This window comes from Streptopelia decaocto (assembly GCF_964273445.1).
Source record: "Streptopelia decaocto genome assembly, chromosome: 8".
Classification (NCBI taxonomy): domain Eukaryota; kingdom Metazoa; phylum Chordata; class Aves; order Columbiformes; family Columbidae; genus Streptopelia; species Streptopelia decaocto.
Genome location: NC_138662.1, coordinates 3,550,413 through 3,565,915, shown reverse-complemented (window position 1 = coordinate 3,565,915; position 15,503 = coordinate 3,550,413). Strand labels below are relative to the sequence as shown.

The window sequence follows — 15,503 nt, the reverse complement described above, 5'->3', positions numbered from 1 at the left end:
TCTGAGCAATAAACAGTAAAAGTATAGCAATCAGGTATCAAGGTTTCCCTTGCAATCCCTAAGAACAGGACTTGCGATTAAAATTCCCACATTGGCCTTTCTCTGCGTTCTCCAAGTGACAATGTAAGGAAACAAAACTGAGTATAAGCACCCTAGAAATTGCTGTATGGTCCCGTTCCATGGCCTTTGGTGGCGTTAGGGCCACGTCCTTTTGACTGAATTTTACCAAATGCATTTCCTTGGAGGCACCAGTCAGAAGGATCTCACTTGACATATTTCATCTCTTGGAATTGAGTGAGTATTTTAATTAACATTTCTCTGCTCACGAATGTTTGTGATCGGGCTGCGGAATGTGTGAATATATATGCTTGCATGACTTACAGATTTGTTTCTTTGCATGAATATGTCAAAACTGTGTAAATATTTAATGTTGAACTCTAAAGTTGACAGTTATATAACTAATCTACAGGGACAGTATATTTTTTTTCCCTCCCTCCCACCCCCTTCCACTGGAGTCCTTATGTAACTAACTGATGTATCACAAAGTAAGGAATTCTAATATTGTTTTCAAATAAGTACCCAAAAATAATTTCTAGTGAATAAAGAAGCACCCAAAAGGTGAAATGTGTGTAATATAAATCTCACCTTTTAGTAAATCCCTTATGCTAGGCTGGTCACAGAAATGAATGTGTTTTGGAGAACACAGCCTGACTAACTACAGGTAACTAGAAAATGTTTTTCACAGTCGAATAAGCCCTCAGAGAGTGAGAGACAGAAAACTTCATTTTTGAAGTTGTAATGATTTCTGCGCGGTGGCGGCTGTGGCTGCCGGCTGAGCGGAGCCCTCGCTGGACGGGGCGCGACAGCCGCGGCGCCTCGTCACACCGGCCTTTGGAGACGGAATTCTGGCACCTCGGGAACTGGCAATTGCTCTTTGGACTAATTTTGTAGCAAATGATATGACGCAACAAGGAATTTGTAAAAATAAACATCACAGTATCCGTTACAGCTTTAAAAAAATCTTGTTAAGGATGGGAGTTTATGATACTTATTGCATATTTTTTGGCTCTTGTTCCTTTTCCTGCCCAGCTGAATATGTTTCATAAAATAAGCTAACATCACTTATGATGTTAGTAACAAGAGCTCAGCTCTACTAATGAAAACGCTGTAACTTAGACATTCTCAATTTACTTTAATAACATCAGTGCTGGAGTTGCAGCAAAGGAAAAATGTCTTTACAGAAAGCGATTAGATAAAGAGTTTTTATCATGGGAACTGTTGTCTTTCTGATGACAAAACCAGTTTGACTGACTAAAAAAATTACCTCTGGGGGCGTTATGAGATTTTCCTTGGGAATTTAAATGCCACAAGGTATTCTCAGCTTAAAAATAGAAATGTGTAGGTTGAAATGAGTAGCTGAGAGGTGGGTGCTGTAGGTTGGGACTTAGGAATACAGATGTTCACCAGTTTTAAAAAATATCCTTTTTCTGATTTAAAAATTACCGTGCTGCAGCTTAAGACTGTATGGTTTGTAATTATAATTGTTATCCTATTCAAAGCAGCTTTAAGAATCTCCTCGTAACTATTTGAAATCTGAAACAGTCTTTTTAGCTGCACAGTGCTTGTGTACTTCTTTCTGTATTTGCCCAGATTTGGTTGATATTATGAGGAATGTGTATTGAAATGGTGTCTGTGACCTTACAAGCATTCCGGTTTCCAACAGGACATGCGCCTGGCAATGGGTCAGATGATGCTCTCTGGCTCTTGGTGGCCTTTTCATTTTTCCTTTCCCCCTTTCTGGCTTTCACCCAATTGAAATGATTAATAACATCAACCAAATTATTTTCTGCTGCCAGGTACAGTGAAGTTTCTTGCTTACTGTGTTCTACAAGTGCTTTAAACTGCTCTTGCAGATCTTCCTCTCCTGTCTCGCCTTCCCCTTTTGGCACATGTGTGTTCAAGTCTTTCCTATCATACGGTTCCCTTCCCTTTCAATTTCCTGGGCCTTGCTTTTTTTTTTTTTTTTTTTCCTTTCTAAAACCTTATATATAATAAAAACACTGCTAATGCAGAGTAGGCTTCTCAGGCTAATTTTGACATTACTGACAATTAAGTGAGCGCATAAATGAGTCTGTCAGAGGCTGAGCGCCTGGGTACCTGCTGGGGTTCTGGAGCCCCCAGCTCTTGCGCCCAGGTTGCTCACAGTCTCTCGAAGAGACAGAAACCCAGGTTGCTGCGACTTCAGAGGGAATGACTACGTGGGCTGGTTTGAATTACTTTCCCATTCTTTTTTTCCTGAATCCGCTTTATCTTTGGATTCCATCTCCCTTTCATCTCCCTTCTATAGAGAACCTTCTCAACAGTCTTTGCTGACCTATTTCTGGTCAAATTTTAAGCTTTTAAAATTCTGTTCTCCTTCAACAAGTTTTTGATAATGTACTTTAGAGATACTTTATGGAGGATACAATCACACTGGATCCCTTTTGTGTTCCAGCATGTTCTTGGAGGCTACGCTTTCAGGCCGTCCCGCTCCTCTGTGGGGGGCTCAGCTCAGCTGCATGTTCCTACACCCTCTTTGGAATAAGCTAATCCCTTTGGTGACTTTAGCTGCTCTTGCTATGCCGAAGGGCTTACAACCCTTTACATTCTTGACTTGCAGTCAAATCTGTATGATCTCGGTTTCAAACTGAGTGTGCATGTTCTGTCTCGTGAGGATGAGACTTTGGGGAATGACACACACATGGCATATGTTCATACTTATGGGAGAAAATTGCTCCATATTAAAAATTTGTTTACGTTTTTGAAATTGAATTTTCTGACAGATAGGACTTCTGTGAAATAGCTTTTTAAATGAGTACTTCACAATTCACTATGTTGGAAAAAAGCCCTACCACAGGACACATATGCAGATTAAACATTCTTTAGGGATACTTTCAGTCTGTGCCTTTCAGTGAAACTACAGGCATATTTTTTTATAATGTAGGAAACCATAACAGCAATCTTAGACCTTAAGACAATTATTTAAAGCTCATGTGAGCATTCTTAATAAACAGTAGATGCTTTAAACTCTATTTTGCTACTTAGGCTTGTCATTATTATATCTTATGTGTCTCATGTATATTTCTTATTTTCCCCTTATCTGGAAAGTCGATCCTCTGTCACTCTGTGTACTACAAGAAGGAGGACAGATAGTATAAGTGTACAGTTAAGAAGTATGTGGGGTTTTTCTCCTATGAATATGAACAGTTTCTTACTGTAAATTCATACAAGTCTTTCTAGAAAATCCTGTGTGATAGAATGGCAGAAGAAAAAGAAAAAAAAAAAATACATGTTTTTCCTGAAGTGTATAAGAAAGAATTCAGAATTCTACAAACTTATACCTATGGAGATGCATTTTTTTTTCTTTAAAGGGACTACTTCTAAAATTGTTTTGAAGCAAAACCAGAACATAGTTCAAGAAAATGTTTCCTGACAGATAGGTCATCTCTTGAAGGGCAGGTTGCATTTTTAAATCCTGGTTGTCCGTAAATCTCCATTTAAAAAGAAAAGAAAATCTGTCCTGAAATGTTACTGCTGTAAGAACTAGATAGTTATTTACTCCCCTGGAGTTGCTGGAGTTCATTCTTATAATGAGAATGATGTGCACGTTTTACATTACATTATCTAGCACTTTTGTCCCATTTCATTTCTGTAGGACTGTAAAAAGCAAAGACAAAATTCTGGGAAAGTCTGGTGATCAGCTTGGCCGATCATTTAAAGAGCCTGGGTTTAATTATATTAGACTAGATCCACAAAAATGCAGTTTCATTCTGAACCATTGTTACAAGTATCTACCTGGAAATCTTAGATATTCAAAAGCCTCGTTTAGCTGCTGCTGGAGCTTGGAGATATCTAGGCCCTTGTGTTCAGAGTCCTCACGTAGCTGAAATTCTGCTTCCTCCTGATCTGAAACATACTGATAATGAAGTAGTGGGTTTTTTCTGATCATTTAGGACCACTGTACATTTGCCACGTGGGATTAAATGCGGGAATCAACTAGATCAGAAAGGACCACGTTTTCATGGTGCTCAGGAAGGGACACGATTGGGGAGCTGCAGGGCACTCACTAAGGTTCCCATTTGTGTACTGACAACCATGTTGTGGTCTTTAAAATAGTGGTCTTGAGTTCTGATCTTTTGAGAGAGAGGGGAAAAAAAAAAAAAACCCAAACCAAAACCACCACCAGAACCAAGAATTTGTGTGTCCTATATCCTGGTGACTGTAATTTTGAGTCATATTGAATAAAACCAAGCGAGCTGTTGGCTTCACGCGACCTGTCCAGCTCTGCGGGTGGATGTACGGCTTAGCGTGTTGGATCACCTGGGCCAATGCAAGAAGCAATGTGTGTGGTTTCATAGAAGCCAGATTGAATCTCAGCCAACAAGGATTCTGAAATCTATAAAGCCACTCACTGTTTCTTCCTTCTACCTGAAAGACTAAGTCCTGGGTTTGACCCTGTCTAACAATGGAGTTCTCTGCTTCTGGCTCTCACTCCAAGGATTCGTTCCTCCCTTTCAAATACCTTTCCTCCATCTGAATTTAGCATTGTCTGATTGAATGAACAGAACCAAATGAAATACATGGGGACTTCTGTTGTTTCCCTTGGGTTATGGATAATTTCCTCAGGATTTTAAAAGTTAAAATCATGATTTGTTATGCATTGTGGAAGCTTGTCAAATTTAGGGAAATTTTCCAAGAGCCTGACCTAAGTTTAGTCCATTTTCACCAGATTTTCTTTCATTCTTACAAATATTTTTTCAGCTATAATATGAAGAGTGAATTATGTTCTTTGCTTGTGCATAATCTATGAGACAGGTAAACACAATTCCTTTCACCTTAATGATAACATCTTGTATTATTTACATGTTATGTTAGACTATTTTTTTCTGTTCATATGAACATGCTAGGAATGGTATTGTTTATATTAACATGGAGATGAGTTCTGACAACACATACACACAAAATTAATTTCGTTATTCAGGTCAATGAATGCTTTTACTTTTTTCAACCTGTTTGTACCGAATCAAGAAGTTAGTTTGTTCTGTTTTCCTGAACATACGCAGAAATATTATACTGTCCAAGCCATTCAAGGTATGGTGTGTTAGCACTGGGCTCAAGTGCTCTGACATCTCAGAGGCACTGACCAGGACTATTGGTTCTCTGGAAAAAGAGCAATGACTTTCCCAAAACTGGGAGCTTTCTGCTGTACAGAGAGGCTATTCTATTCATGGAATATGTCCAGTACCATAATGGGATCATTATACAGCTTCTGTCTGCTGATTTTTGGGGTTATATAGTTCAAATTAAAAACTTGTATTTTAGTGCCACATAATGTGAATTCTTGATTTAGTAGAAAATATCACAGTATAATTTAGCAGTAATCCATATGCAGAAAACAAACGTTTTCAGTGAAAGCATAAGAAAGCATGTTACAGAATACAGTAACTAAATATCACCCTAGTGGAAATGCCTGAAGCCGCTGAAAATCCGAGCTGCTCGGCCCAAGGGTCACTCTGCATATTACTGTCCTCAGGGTACCCAGACCAACGGTGACTGTAGGAAACACCTGTTTGTACCTTGTATGAGCCAGACTACATCCCAACCACCTAGAAAGGAAATAAAACCAGTCTTTGCCTCTGGCTAGACCAGGGCATGTTTCTGTTGTGAGAAACAGCAGGAACGTATGGGAGGTGTGCTGTTAAGAGTAGGATGTTCATGATACTTAATTCTAAATCATATCTAATGAAAAATGAATAGTGAATTTTTGTCTTATATTTGCCAAAACAGAATTACTTGTACTAGGAAACTAGTTAATCCAAACAAAGCAAGAGTGAGTCTTCTGATTTGGAAAAGGAATTGCAAATCTAGCAGACTAATGAAGATCATTAAGGTAAAACAGCGCAAAGTTCATTAGTCCTTCCTGAAAGTAATGTTCTGCTGAAGGAAGAAACTGAAGATGCAGTTTGTCAGTTGCATTTGCAACTGGTTTTAAGAAGCTTAAGGTACTGAACTTACAAAAAAATGTCTTTCTTGGGTGCTATACAAATGGTTTCTTTAGCAAGCTTCTTGTACTGTAGATAAAGGTTCACGTGGGTCATCAGTCCAAGGACATCCCGCTAGGAAAGCCCCTTCTGTTGGGAGTGTGCTTGGTCTTTCAGTTAGGTTAAGTCTAAATTTAAACTACAGAGAACACTGGTAAAAACTCCACTTATTTTAATTTTCTTCTGTTCACTTAGTGAATGTTCACTCTCATCTTTCTTTCTTTGACTTTTGGTGATTTTGTTAGTGTTCATATGCAAGAGTAATTACTCAGCTGGTTAATTAATTATGATGCTTCTGTTACAGGGAAGTCTTTGTAATTTAAAAATAGAAATCAAATTGCTTGCTAATTCCCTCTAGTGACAGGTGATGAATATACCAAAATTAAACTTTAGTCATAGATGGAAGCAACACAGTTGTTAAAGTCCCTGGTACCTGGGTAAGATGCAAAAGTGATGTCAAATGCCTGTCTAGTTCAGTTCTCCATGAAAAATGAAAAGATTCCTCGTCTGCTTTGGTCACTTTGGTGACGAAGCTCCGTTGTTCAGCCTGACTTTTCTTTATTTCTACTTTTCTCTCTTCTGCCATGTTTCATTTAGCAGACAGTACTCTGAAGAGCAAGTCTATTCCTTAACCTTGTTGTGATTTCACAGCAGGTTTTTCTTCTTGCGATAAACATGATAAACCTGATCTTCGCTTGACTGAACGCTGCTTAATGTTGTCTTTGCAGGCTGTGGTACTGCAACAGGAGGAGCTGAAGATGAAGGTGAGGCTGAAGCCGGCTGGATTGAAGGTGCTGCCATCCTACTCTCCGTTATCTGTGTTGTACTTGTCACTGCCTTCAACGACTGGAGCAAGGAGAAGCAGTTCCGTGGGCTTCAAAGTCGTATTGAGCAGGAACAGAAATTTACTGTTGTCCGCGGTGGACAGGTTATCCAGATCCCAGTGGCAGAGATAGTAGTTGGTGACATTGCACAGGTGAAATATGGTAAGTCTCGTCAACCAGATGGCAACTTTTCTGAACTTTATTCTCCTTTCCCTTTCAAGTAGAATAGACTCACTTCACTGGAAGTGATTTAAAAGACAGAGAATTATGTGCTGTTGTTATTGTCCATGGTAAGACAACAATTTGGCTGTTAGGGCAAAAGGAAGACCGAAGATACTTGCTATAAAATTGTACTAGGTAATTAGTTTTATTTCTGTGATCTTCAGTTCCTTTCACTGACAAAGACAAGAACTGTTCAAAGGTAATTCTCTTTCATGGAGGATTACACCACTTGGAGATTTTGGTTTCTGTCCAGTTAGGAATAAGAGGAAATACTTTAAAATGCTCTGTGAAAGGGAATTGTGCCTCTATGCTCACCCCAGCTGGGCTGCTCCAGACCCATGGATCCTGTACATCCCCCCAGATCAGGTGCTTCTAGCAGGTGGATGCTGTATAATGATGTGCCATATGGAATGCCTTGTACTCCAGTGAACAGCAAGAACTTTGCAGGAACTCCATGTTTTCTGCATTTGAACTGGTGAATTCCAGCAAAACGCCTGTTCTATCAGCCATCGGGTCTCTCCTGGACTTAGCTGAGGGCTCCTGAGAGGGGAAGGGGAAAGGGAGAGGGCAGCTAGACTCCCCCTGCCCAATCTCAGTGACTGTTGTGTTCATCATAAGTTAAATGTGATGCATTCTAATTCTGGGGTAGCATTAGGCAAAAAATATTTGTGATCTCAAGACCCTTCCCTATAGGATTGCAATCATATCACTGATACAGACTGATGTGGCAGTAGTTATTTCACCTTTGCTTTCATTCTACATTTAAATGTAATTATTGTTAATCGTGATTTTATAATACAAATCACTATGCAATTATAAAAGCAATCTTACTAACCCACTGTGTTTTTCCATTACCATGTTCTTACTGAAAGGTGACCTTCTGCCTGCTGATGGGATATTTATTCAAGGAAATGATCTTAAAATTGACGAAAGTTCTTTAACTGGAGAGTCAGACCAAGTCCGCAAATCTGTTGACAAAGACCCAATGCTACTGTCAGGTAAATCTGCTTGAATTCTTGCTGAATTATCTTTTCTGCACTGCTCTGCTCATCTTTGGGTTTGGTTTGCAGTGCCATCAGGTTTTGGTAGCCTAGATAAAACCAATCTCTTGAACACACACACACACACACACACACACACACACACACACACACACACACACACGCACACTGGCCTTGTCTGTCATACAAAAGGCATGCTACTGTTTTTTGATTATTAACAATTATTTCTGATCATCAGTTTATAAAGTGCGAAAGTAATTAAACATTTTCAGAGGAAAAGGAAAGTATCACTTAGGGAAATTATTGTTCCAATTGTTTCAATTCATTGTGTGCTAGTTTTAATTTAACCATTAAATTTCAAAGCCTTTTAAAGTCTCTTTAAACACTTCCTTTATGTATGTACTAGATATGTATGTATGTATGTACTAGAGAAAAACAATGTGCTTCAAAGGAAATGGATATACTAAAATATTGTGGGCTTGACTTCTGTGGTAAATTCAAGTTATTTGTCATATTTGTATTTTGTAATTTAATTCTATAGAGTAAATAAGTTAAACAGAATGTGGTTTGTTAATTCTAATTAAGATAGTTTCTAAATAGCTTGGTTGTCAGTATACTCCAGCTGGGACATGATCGTAAAATAACAACCTCCTGATCTCATAATGATCATCAAAAACCTGAAACAGTCATTTTCAAATACATTGAACCTTTTTCTTCATGGCAAGGATTCTCTGTGCTGTGTGGCTGCACAGCCAGCCAAGACTCATCCCAAATGGCACGTGGATGTTGCAGTGCAGCAGGTGGCTGCACGTTGTGCACAAATCCTGCCCCGTCCTGCCTCGCTGAGCTCCTGCTGCCCAAGCAGCACCTCTTGGGAGAGGCTTTTGTTCAGTAGACACAAGTAGGGACAAGCAAGGATGTGACAATTTTTATTGAATTAACAGTGCAAATCCTTTCCAAATTTTTAAGCAGACAGTTAGTTCACTGGCTATGCAATTATGACTGCTAATTATGTAAATTATGGGACTGTGGTCTGATAAAAACCCATCAAATTTCAGTCAAAAGGTGGCTGCATTAACTTAAGATGAAGAAGGTGCCAATGTTATTTGTGGAGTTGCTATTCCCATGGACTTCAGGTTACAACAGATCACGTTAATTAATGTTAACTTTAGCAAGCTTCAAGTATCTTTCTGCCTGAAACTGTGTATTAAATTTTTCTTTATTCAAATGATACAAAAATTTCTTTCACTTCTGAGAATAAAGCAGCAAAACAAATTTCATTTGGTCTTAAAAAAAAATCCTAATTCTAGTTTTTGTTAAAATGTTGTTGCCGCAGTGGCCCTGCCCAAGCGTATTGCTTTTCTGTTCGTGTTGTAAAAGCCCAAGTTTTTCCAAGTTATAAATGTCTGAAAAATGCGGTTGCACGTGTTCAGTAGAGGCTCAGAAAGATCAGTGGAGTTGCTGCCAGTCCCGAAGGCTGCATTTGTGCAGAGAAATTACAATGAGGAGCTCAGTGTTTGCAGGCAGCGCACACACAGAAATTCTGAATAGCGGGGATGTTGCTGCTTTTGGATTCTCGCTGTCCCTCTGGCTTCTTGATACATGCTATAGGGTAACTTCGTTGTTCTGATTTCAGTGAGTAGTGTAGGAAGCTACTGACTGTCATTTTTGCTAGATTTACAATAATCTGACATCCTAGGAGTGCAGATATTTAGGCTTAGCTTGATTGTAGTTTAAGAATTCTCTTGGTGATGGTTTCCAGTGGGAAGACAGGGAGGCCGCAGTGATATTTTGAGGAAGGGTGGCTCACTGGTGCTGTTCCAAACGAAATTTGTAACCCAGTGTTGTCCTTGATAATATTTGTGTGGGGTTTTTTTCATTTATTTTTCCTAGCTGATACTTGTACTGTTTTGTAAATACAACTTCATAACTGGCATAAAATTTCCATTTTAAAGAGTTTTAATAGTGATCTTTTCTTATAGAAAATTCATAATGAAATATCAGACTTCTATCAATTAAAATATCCTCTTGTTGAATTCTAGAGCTTTTCTGATGAGGAACTTTCCACAGATTCATGTACTCTCGCATATTCCTAGGCTGGATTAGATAGTTTTGAATGTCCATAGATTTCACTGGTAGCTGAGAAAAATGTGAAGGTATCACCCTGAAAGGCAACAGTGGGAAGAGAGAGGGGAGGCAGTCCAGTCAGGGGAAAAGAAGTTTTTGTCTTGCTTCCCGAAACTCAAATTTATTTGCTATAAGGAGAGAAATTTGGTGTCACGGTTTTATTGCAGAGTTAAGTAAAGTTTATACTCTTTATTTTTATTACTGTGTAATCTCTCTTGTGATTACAAAGAAGGTGAAGAATTAATATATTTTAGCAGGCACTGCAGACACCTTTGTTTCATACTTATAATGAAGAACATGTTTTATTCGTGCCGTGTTAGAAAATCCCTGAACTGTATTTGCTCAGGAGCAGGGTTGATGATTTGAGATTCTATCATGCCAAATACTACCTCCTTCCATAGATACAGTGCAAGGTTTCATCCCAATGATGCAGGAGCTGTTGTGCCCTCTGGAAATTGTTAGTCCAAAACCTTGGGAGCCACCACGTCTTTCAGGGTGGGTTTGACCTGGGTTAAAAACCAAGGCCTTGTTAGATGTTAGCCTAGACCTATATTTGTATAAAACTTGTTTAAAGAAGAAAAACCCAAATGAACTTTCCACAAAACCAACAGACAGACCTTAAATTTTCGTCTTATCTTTGCACCTGAAGTTATCTTCAGGTTACGTTATCTCCAGGAAGGCTTTTGGAATTTATACAATATTGTCAGGATGTTACTTGCTGCTGTTCTCCCTTAATCATCTGTTGGAAATTAAATAGTCCTTACTGGACAGAGGAATAACTGAAAAGAGGTAGCGTTTGAATTGCAGCCACAGTTTGCTTTGTGCTTCTAAATCTGGTGAAAGATAAACACCCCGAATCAGGAAGTATTATTTTCACCACTGGCACCCAAAACAACGTTTTTAATATTCAATTACTTTCAATGACATATTTAAACTAAATGAGTTTCTGCGCTTAATGTCCTGTTTAATCATCCAGATAGTCATTTACCTACTTGAGAAGCAATTCGAAGAGTACAAGTGCTGACTAAACCAGATGGTTCATTTCCATCTGTATATAGCGCATTTGGTACCACCTAGGAGGGCAGAAATGGAAATACAACTCTGATAGACCTGAAACCAAAAGCAGCAGCTTCTCTCCTATAGTTTCACTATACTCTGTCTAAAACATTTTCCTTCTTTTCGATCACTGGCATCAAACTCATTTTCACTGGGGGCGACATCAGCCTTGCAGTTGCCTTCAAAGGGCCGAACGTAATTTTAGGACTGTATAAATGTAGGAGTAGTTTTAGATCATTACCAGCGATTTGCATGTATACTCTAGCATAAGCCACTGCGTCAAAAGTCATCAGCATAAATGACATGGTGAAATGGTGATGTTAGATTTCTTGGTAATGAGCACAGGTATGTGATGAAGACAGCTTGGGTAACCAATCTGACGGCTGCTCACCTGGTGTGATTGGAGCTGACGTGCCCTTTAAGTTTTGTATAGTTCAAGTTCGGAGAAATCCATGATTCCTAAATACAGAAGTTCTGAATAGAAATCTGGTCTCTATTTTGGGGTAGCACATGATTGCAAAAAATATCGAATGAGGCTTACTGTTTAAAACTCCTTTTCCAGGTACTTAGATTAGTTTGATTAAGGTATGAAAGAGTTATGTAGAGGCGCTCACCTCATGTAGTTGTCACTTAAGTGAGGCAGAACATTACTTTATTCTAACCTAACATTTACAAATGCATGTTTGAAACACAGAAAACTCAGCTCTTTCAAGAACAACTAGACAAAAGAGATCTCTTGGTCATGGTGCTTTGTTAGGTATTGGAAATAAAAAGGCAGCTTGATTAACGAATCAGGTCAGTTATTGCCTGGAGAAAAATAGTTCTGTCTTAATTCCCTGCCAAGCTAGGCTGCTAGCAGAGCAGGAATTAGCAAAATAAGTTCAAATGTTCCAAATTATTTGGATATGTTTAAATTGCTTATAGATGAGGGTTTCTTTTTTCTGCAAAACAGTTTTTTTGAGCATAGAGGACATTCTCATGGGTTCTGACTTTGTTATTAACTGCACTTTCCTCTCAGGAATTGCAGTGACTAACCCAGTTGTTTGGATGGGCAGATAGAGCATTTGTGTTCACCACAGGTTTGCTGAAGTAGCCAAACAGTGTAAAACCCCCAAACTGGCATTCTCTGGTTTTCTTTTCTTGTTTTTCAGCCCTATTTCCAATCTGTTTCACCTGTACTATTATTAGATTTGGGGGTTTTTGAGCAGTCCCATGTTTAGTTGCATTTTTTGTCTGAAAAGTATATGTTTTAGTAGGTTCCTTATCTGTCTCATCTTTTTATCACTTTTCTTACTAAACTGGACTTCTTCCTTTTCTATCTTGGAATAATCACCATCTATCAACTTGAAATTAAATCCTCAGCATGTGGAAAAATGAGCTTTACTAATATTGAAAAAAAATAGTCTTGAGAGGGAAATAAGTCATTAGAATTGTTCAATATGAAGTTGGAATACACACTTAGTGTACAGATCAAGTGAAAAACATGGATTCCTTGCAGAATTCCATTTATATAACAAAAGCTGACAGAAGTCATAGAGCCCATTTCTTTATTCAAGCTAATATAATTACAATAGTGTTTAAATGGTGGTGTTGCCAGAGTTGGGCGGAGGGGGATCCACTCTTTGGTTTAGCTTAGATGCTATAGAATTTTTCCCATAGTGCTAGTGGAACAGAATCTGATGATAGTTTAGTACCTCCTCTAAAACATGCTTCTTTATGCACCCTAACAGTTTAGAATGATGTTTTACAAAGCCTAACGTTAAGAAAAGGCTCAAAAGACGTGTCAGGTTAAGACATTTTTGCCTTTTCCAGGTGTGCAGAGGTAAGCTTGAAATCTGGTGGGTGCAGGTTTTCTTAATCAAGCTGCCTTTAAAATATAGGTGTTCCTGCCGTTTTCTGGAGGATATTTCTACCCACCTTTGTAGTCCAACACAGAAGACAATTCCTTCAAAAAAGAAGACAGAAATACTAAAAGCAAGTTCTTAATTAAAATGTATTTTGAATGGTGTTACATCTTAAAGGAGGTTCCTCAAAATTTCCGAGTTACGTTTCAGACATTTTCTATTTTGTCTGAACCAGTACAGCCAAGGCTGTTCTGGTTTGTCAAGATCTTGAATGTAACTTGGTTTTTGTTGTTTGGGTGCCAGTCCTGATTGGTATGTTTGTGGTGTTTTGCTCTGTCATATGAAAGCAAGCAAATGAATTCTGCAGGAATCCGACATTATCTCAAAAAGCCGCAGGAACGGTGCTCAATGCACCAAGCAGCTCTGCTGCCTTTTTTAATATATTGGACCTTTAGTGCGTTTTTGTTTTCATATGGCTTATTTCCGCTGAAACTTTTTTAGTGTTCTGAGGAGATATTTATGCTCTCAGATTAAGCTCAGTGTTGACTGATGTTTGCTCTCTTCTGTGGTTCTGTTTTCCTTTTTAGGACATGAGAGATTTTGATTATTTAGAGAAAGATATTTTGATTATAAATACTTTGATTGCTTAGTATGTTGTAGGACAGCAACTGGATGAACAGTAATAAGAAAATGGGATTTTTTTAAAAATAGGTTGTGTGAATATATATATAAAATATTTATATTTTTAAGGACACGGGTCCGTATCTCTTTCCCTTTTTCAGCTTTTGAGATAACTCAATGTAATGCAGATATGTAGATGGAGTTTTAAAATATGGAATGGGAATTAATGATGGCAGTGGCTAAACAATAGGGGCCAGCCAGCTGAGAATAAGCATACCTGAATTTATACTTCATTAGCTACAGAGTTGTTTAGGACAAGTTAGTTAATGACTCTGCCTAATTCATGCTGTTACACAGGATCATAGAATCCTCTGTTATACATTTTTCCAAAATGTAGATCAGAATGCTTTTGGTCATTTCTAGGAATTTCTATTTATTTGTGTTTCCACAACTCATAACAAAAGGTTTCTAAGAGCCTCTGATCTTAACATTTTAACCTAATGTTTGGTTCAGTGTAGGAATAAGAGTTGTAAATAAAAAATTTCTAGACAATAAAACATGGGATATTTCTCAAAAGGAATTTACTTAGTTTAGTGATATAATTACCTAGTTAAACAAATTATCCTTCTCAGAAAAACTTAATGTACATTTTAATTTGTTTTAGAGTAATAGAAATCTCCGTATATACTAAATTAGTTTTCAGGTGCAGGTCAGATTCTTCTTGCTATTTGGGAGTCTCCTGATTAAATTAAACATCCCCTCGCAGATTTTTCTCTGTATTGATTTTTCAAGTTTGAAGATGTGAAATTGTTTTAAAAAATATTTTCTCTGTGCTTGTAAATGAACCATAACTGAGAAAGATGAGAGAAATTGCACACATATTTTCACTTTATTTACATAACAGTATTCCACGTACAGTCAGTGTCATCTTGACTAGAGTCACGCAGGAATGTTTGAAGAACTCTGGAAAGTACCTTCACACAGTTAATTCTTGTAACTTTGAAAACAAACTAGTATCTTCCAAGAATAGGTGAACTCAGTTAGTGACAACATCGCTTTTATAAAGGGAATCTGATGTGTGTGGTTAATGGATGTGCAGTCTGAGATCTGCAATTAAGCCTCCATTCTTGGTTGATAATAATATACAATAGGTGTTATATTTGATATGTAATTATATTGGCCTCAACATAGATTCTTAAAGTTTAACAAATCTCTCACGGTACTACAGTAAAAGTCTTGCATAAAACATTTAGTGGTTATTCTTTATTTTTCTTCAGCTATACGTAACTTACATTGCATATTTTCAGGTACCCATGTCATGGAAGGCTCTGGACGGATGCTTGTAACGGCTGTGGGGGTGAATTCTCAGACAGGCATTATCTTCACTCTGCTGGGTGCTGGAGGAGAAGAAGAAGAAAAGAAAGATAAGAAAGGTAAATTTCACAACACATATGGAGGCTCTGAGGAAAGCTCTTGGGCTTCATGTAGCCAGAGCTCTCTTCGACTCTCAACAAATAAAGACAATTTTCAAAACTTGCTTTTTTGTATACATTTTTGTCATTACATGTCACACAGAAAAACAGCAAGAGCTGTTAACCAATAAATACATTGGATAACAAGATGTTTTTCCAGTGTGAAATTGCAGACACTCAGTACATAATTAAATGCAAGGGAATCCATGGGCATACTGCCATTGCTGTGTCTTCTTCACATAAATCCATGCTCACC

At 38.0% G+C, this 15,503-nt stretch overlaps 1 protein-coding gene across 1 annotated transcript in view; it reads left to right on the top strand.

The window, feature by feature from the left end:
- The window catches only part of ATP2B2 (ATPase plasma membrane Ca2+ transporting 2), a 260,605-nt gene that overhangs the window by 157,053 nt on the left and 88,049 nt on the right, over positions 1 to 15,503 (top strand). The window contains exons 4-6 of the mRNA XM_082060191.1: positions 6,809 to 7,066; positions 7,999 to 8,124; positions 15,083 to 15,208. Coding sequence (XP_081916317.1) covers positions 6,809 to 7,066; positions 7,999 to 8,124; positions 15,083 to 15,208 — 510 coding nt within the window. The remainder of the gene's footprint in view (positions 1 to 6,808; positions 7,067 to 7,998; positions 8,125 to 15,082; positions 15,209 to 15,503) is intronic.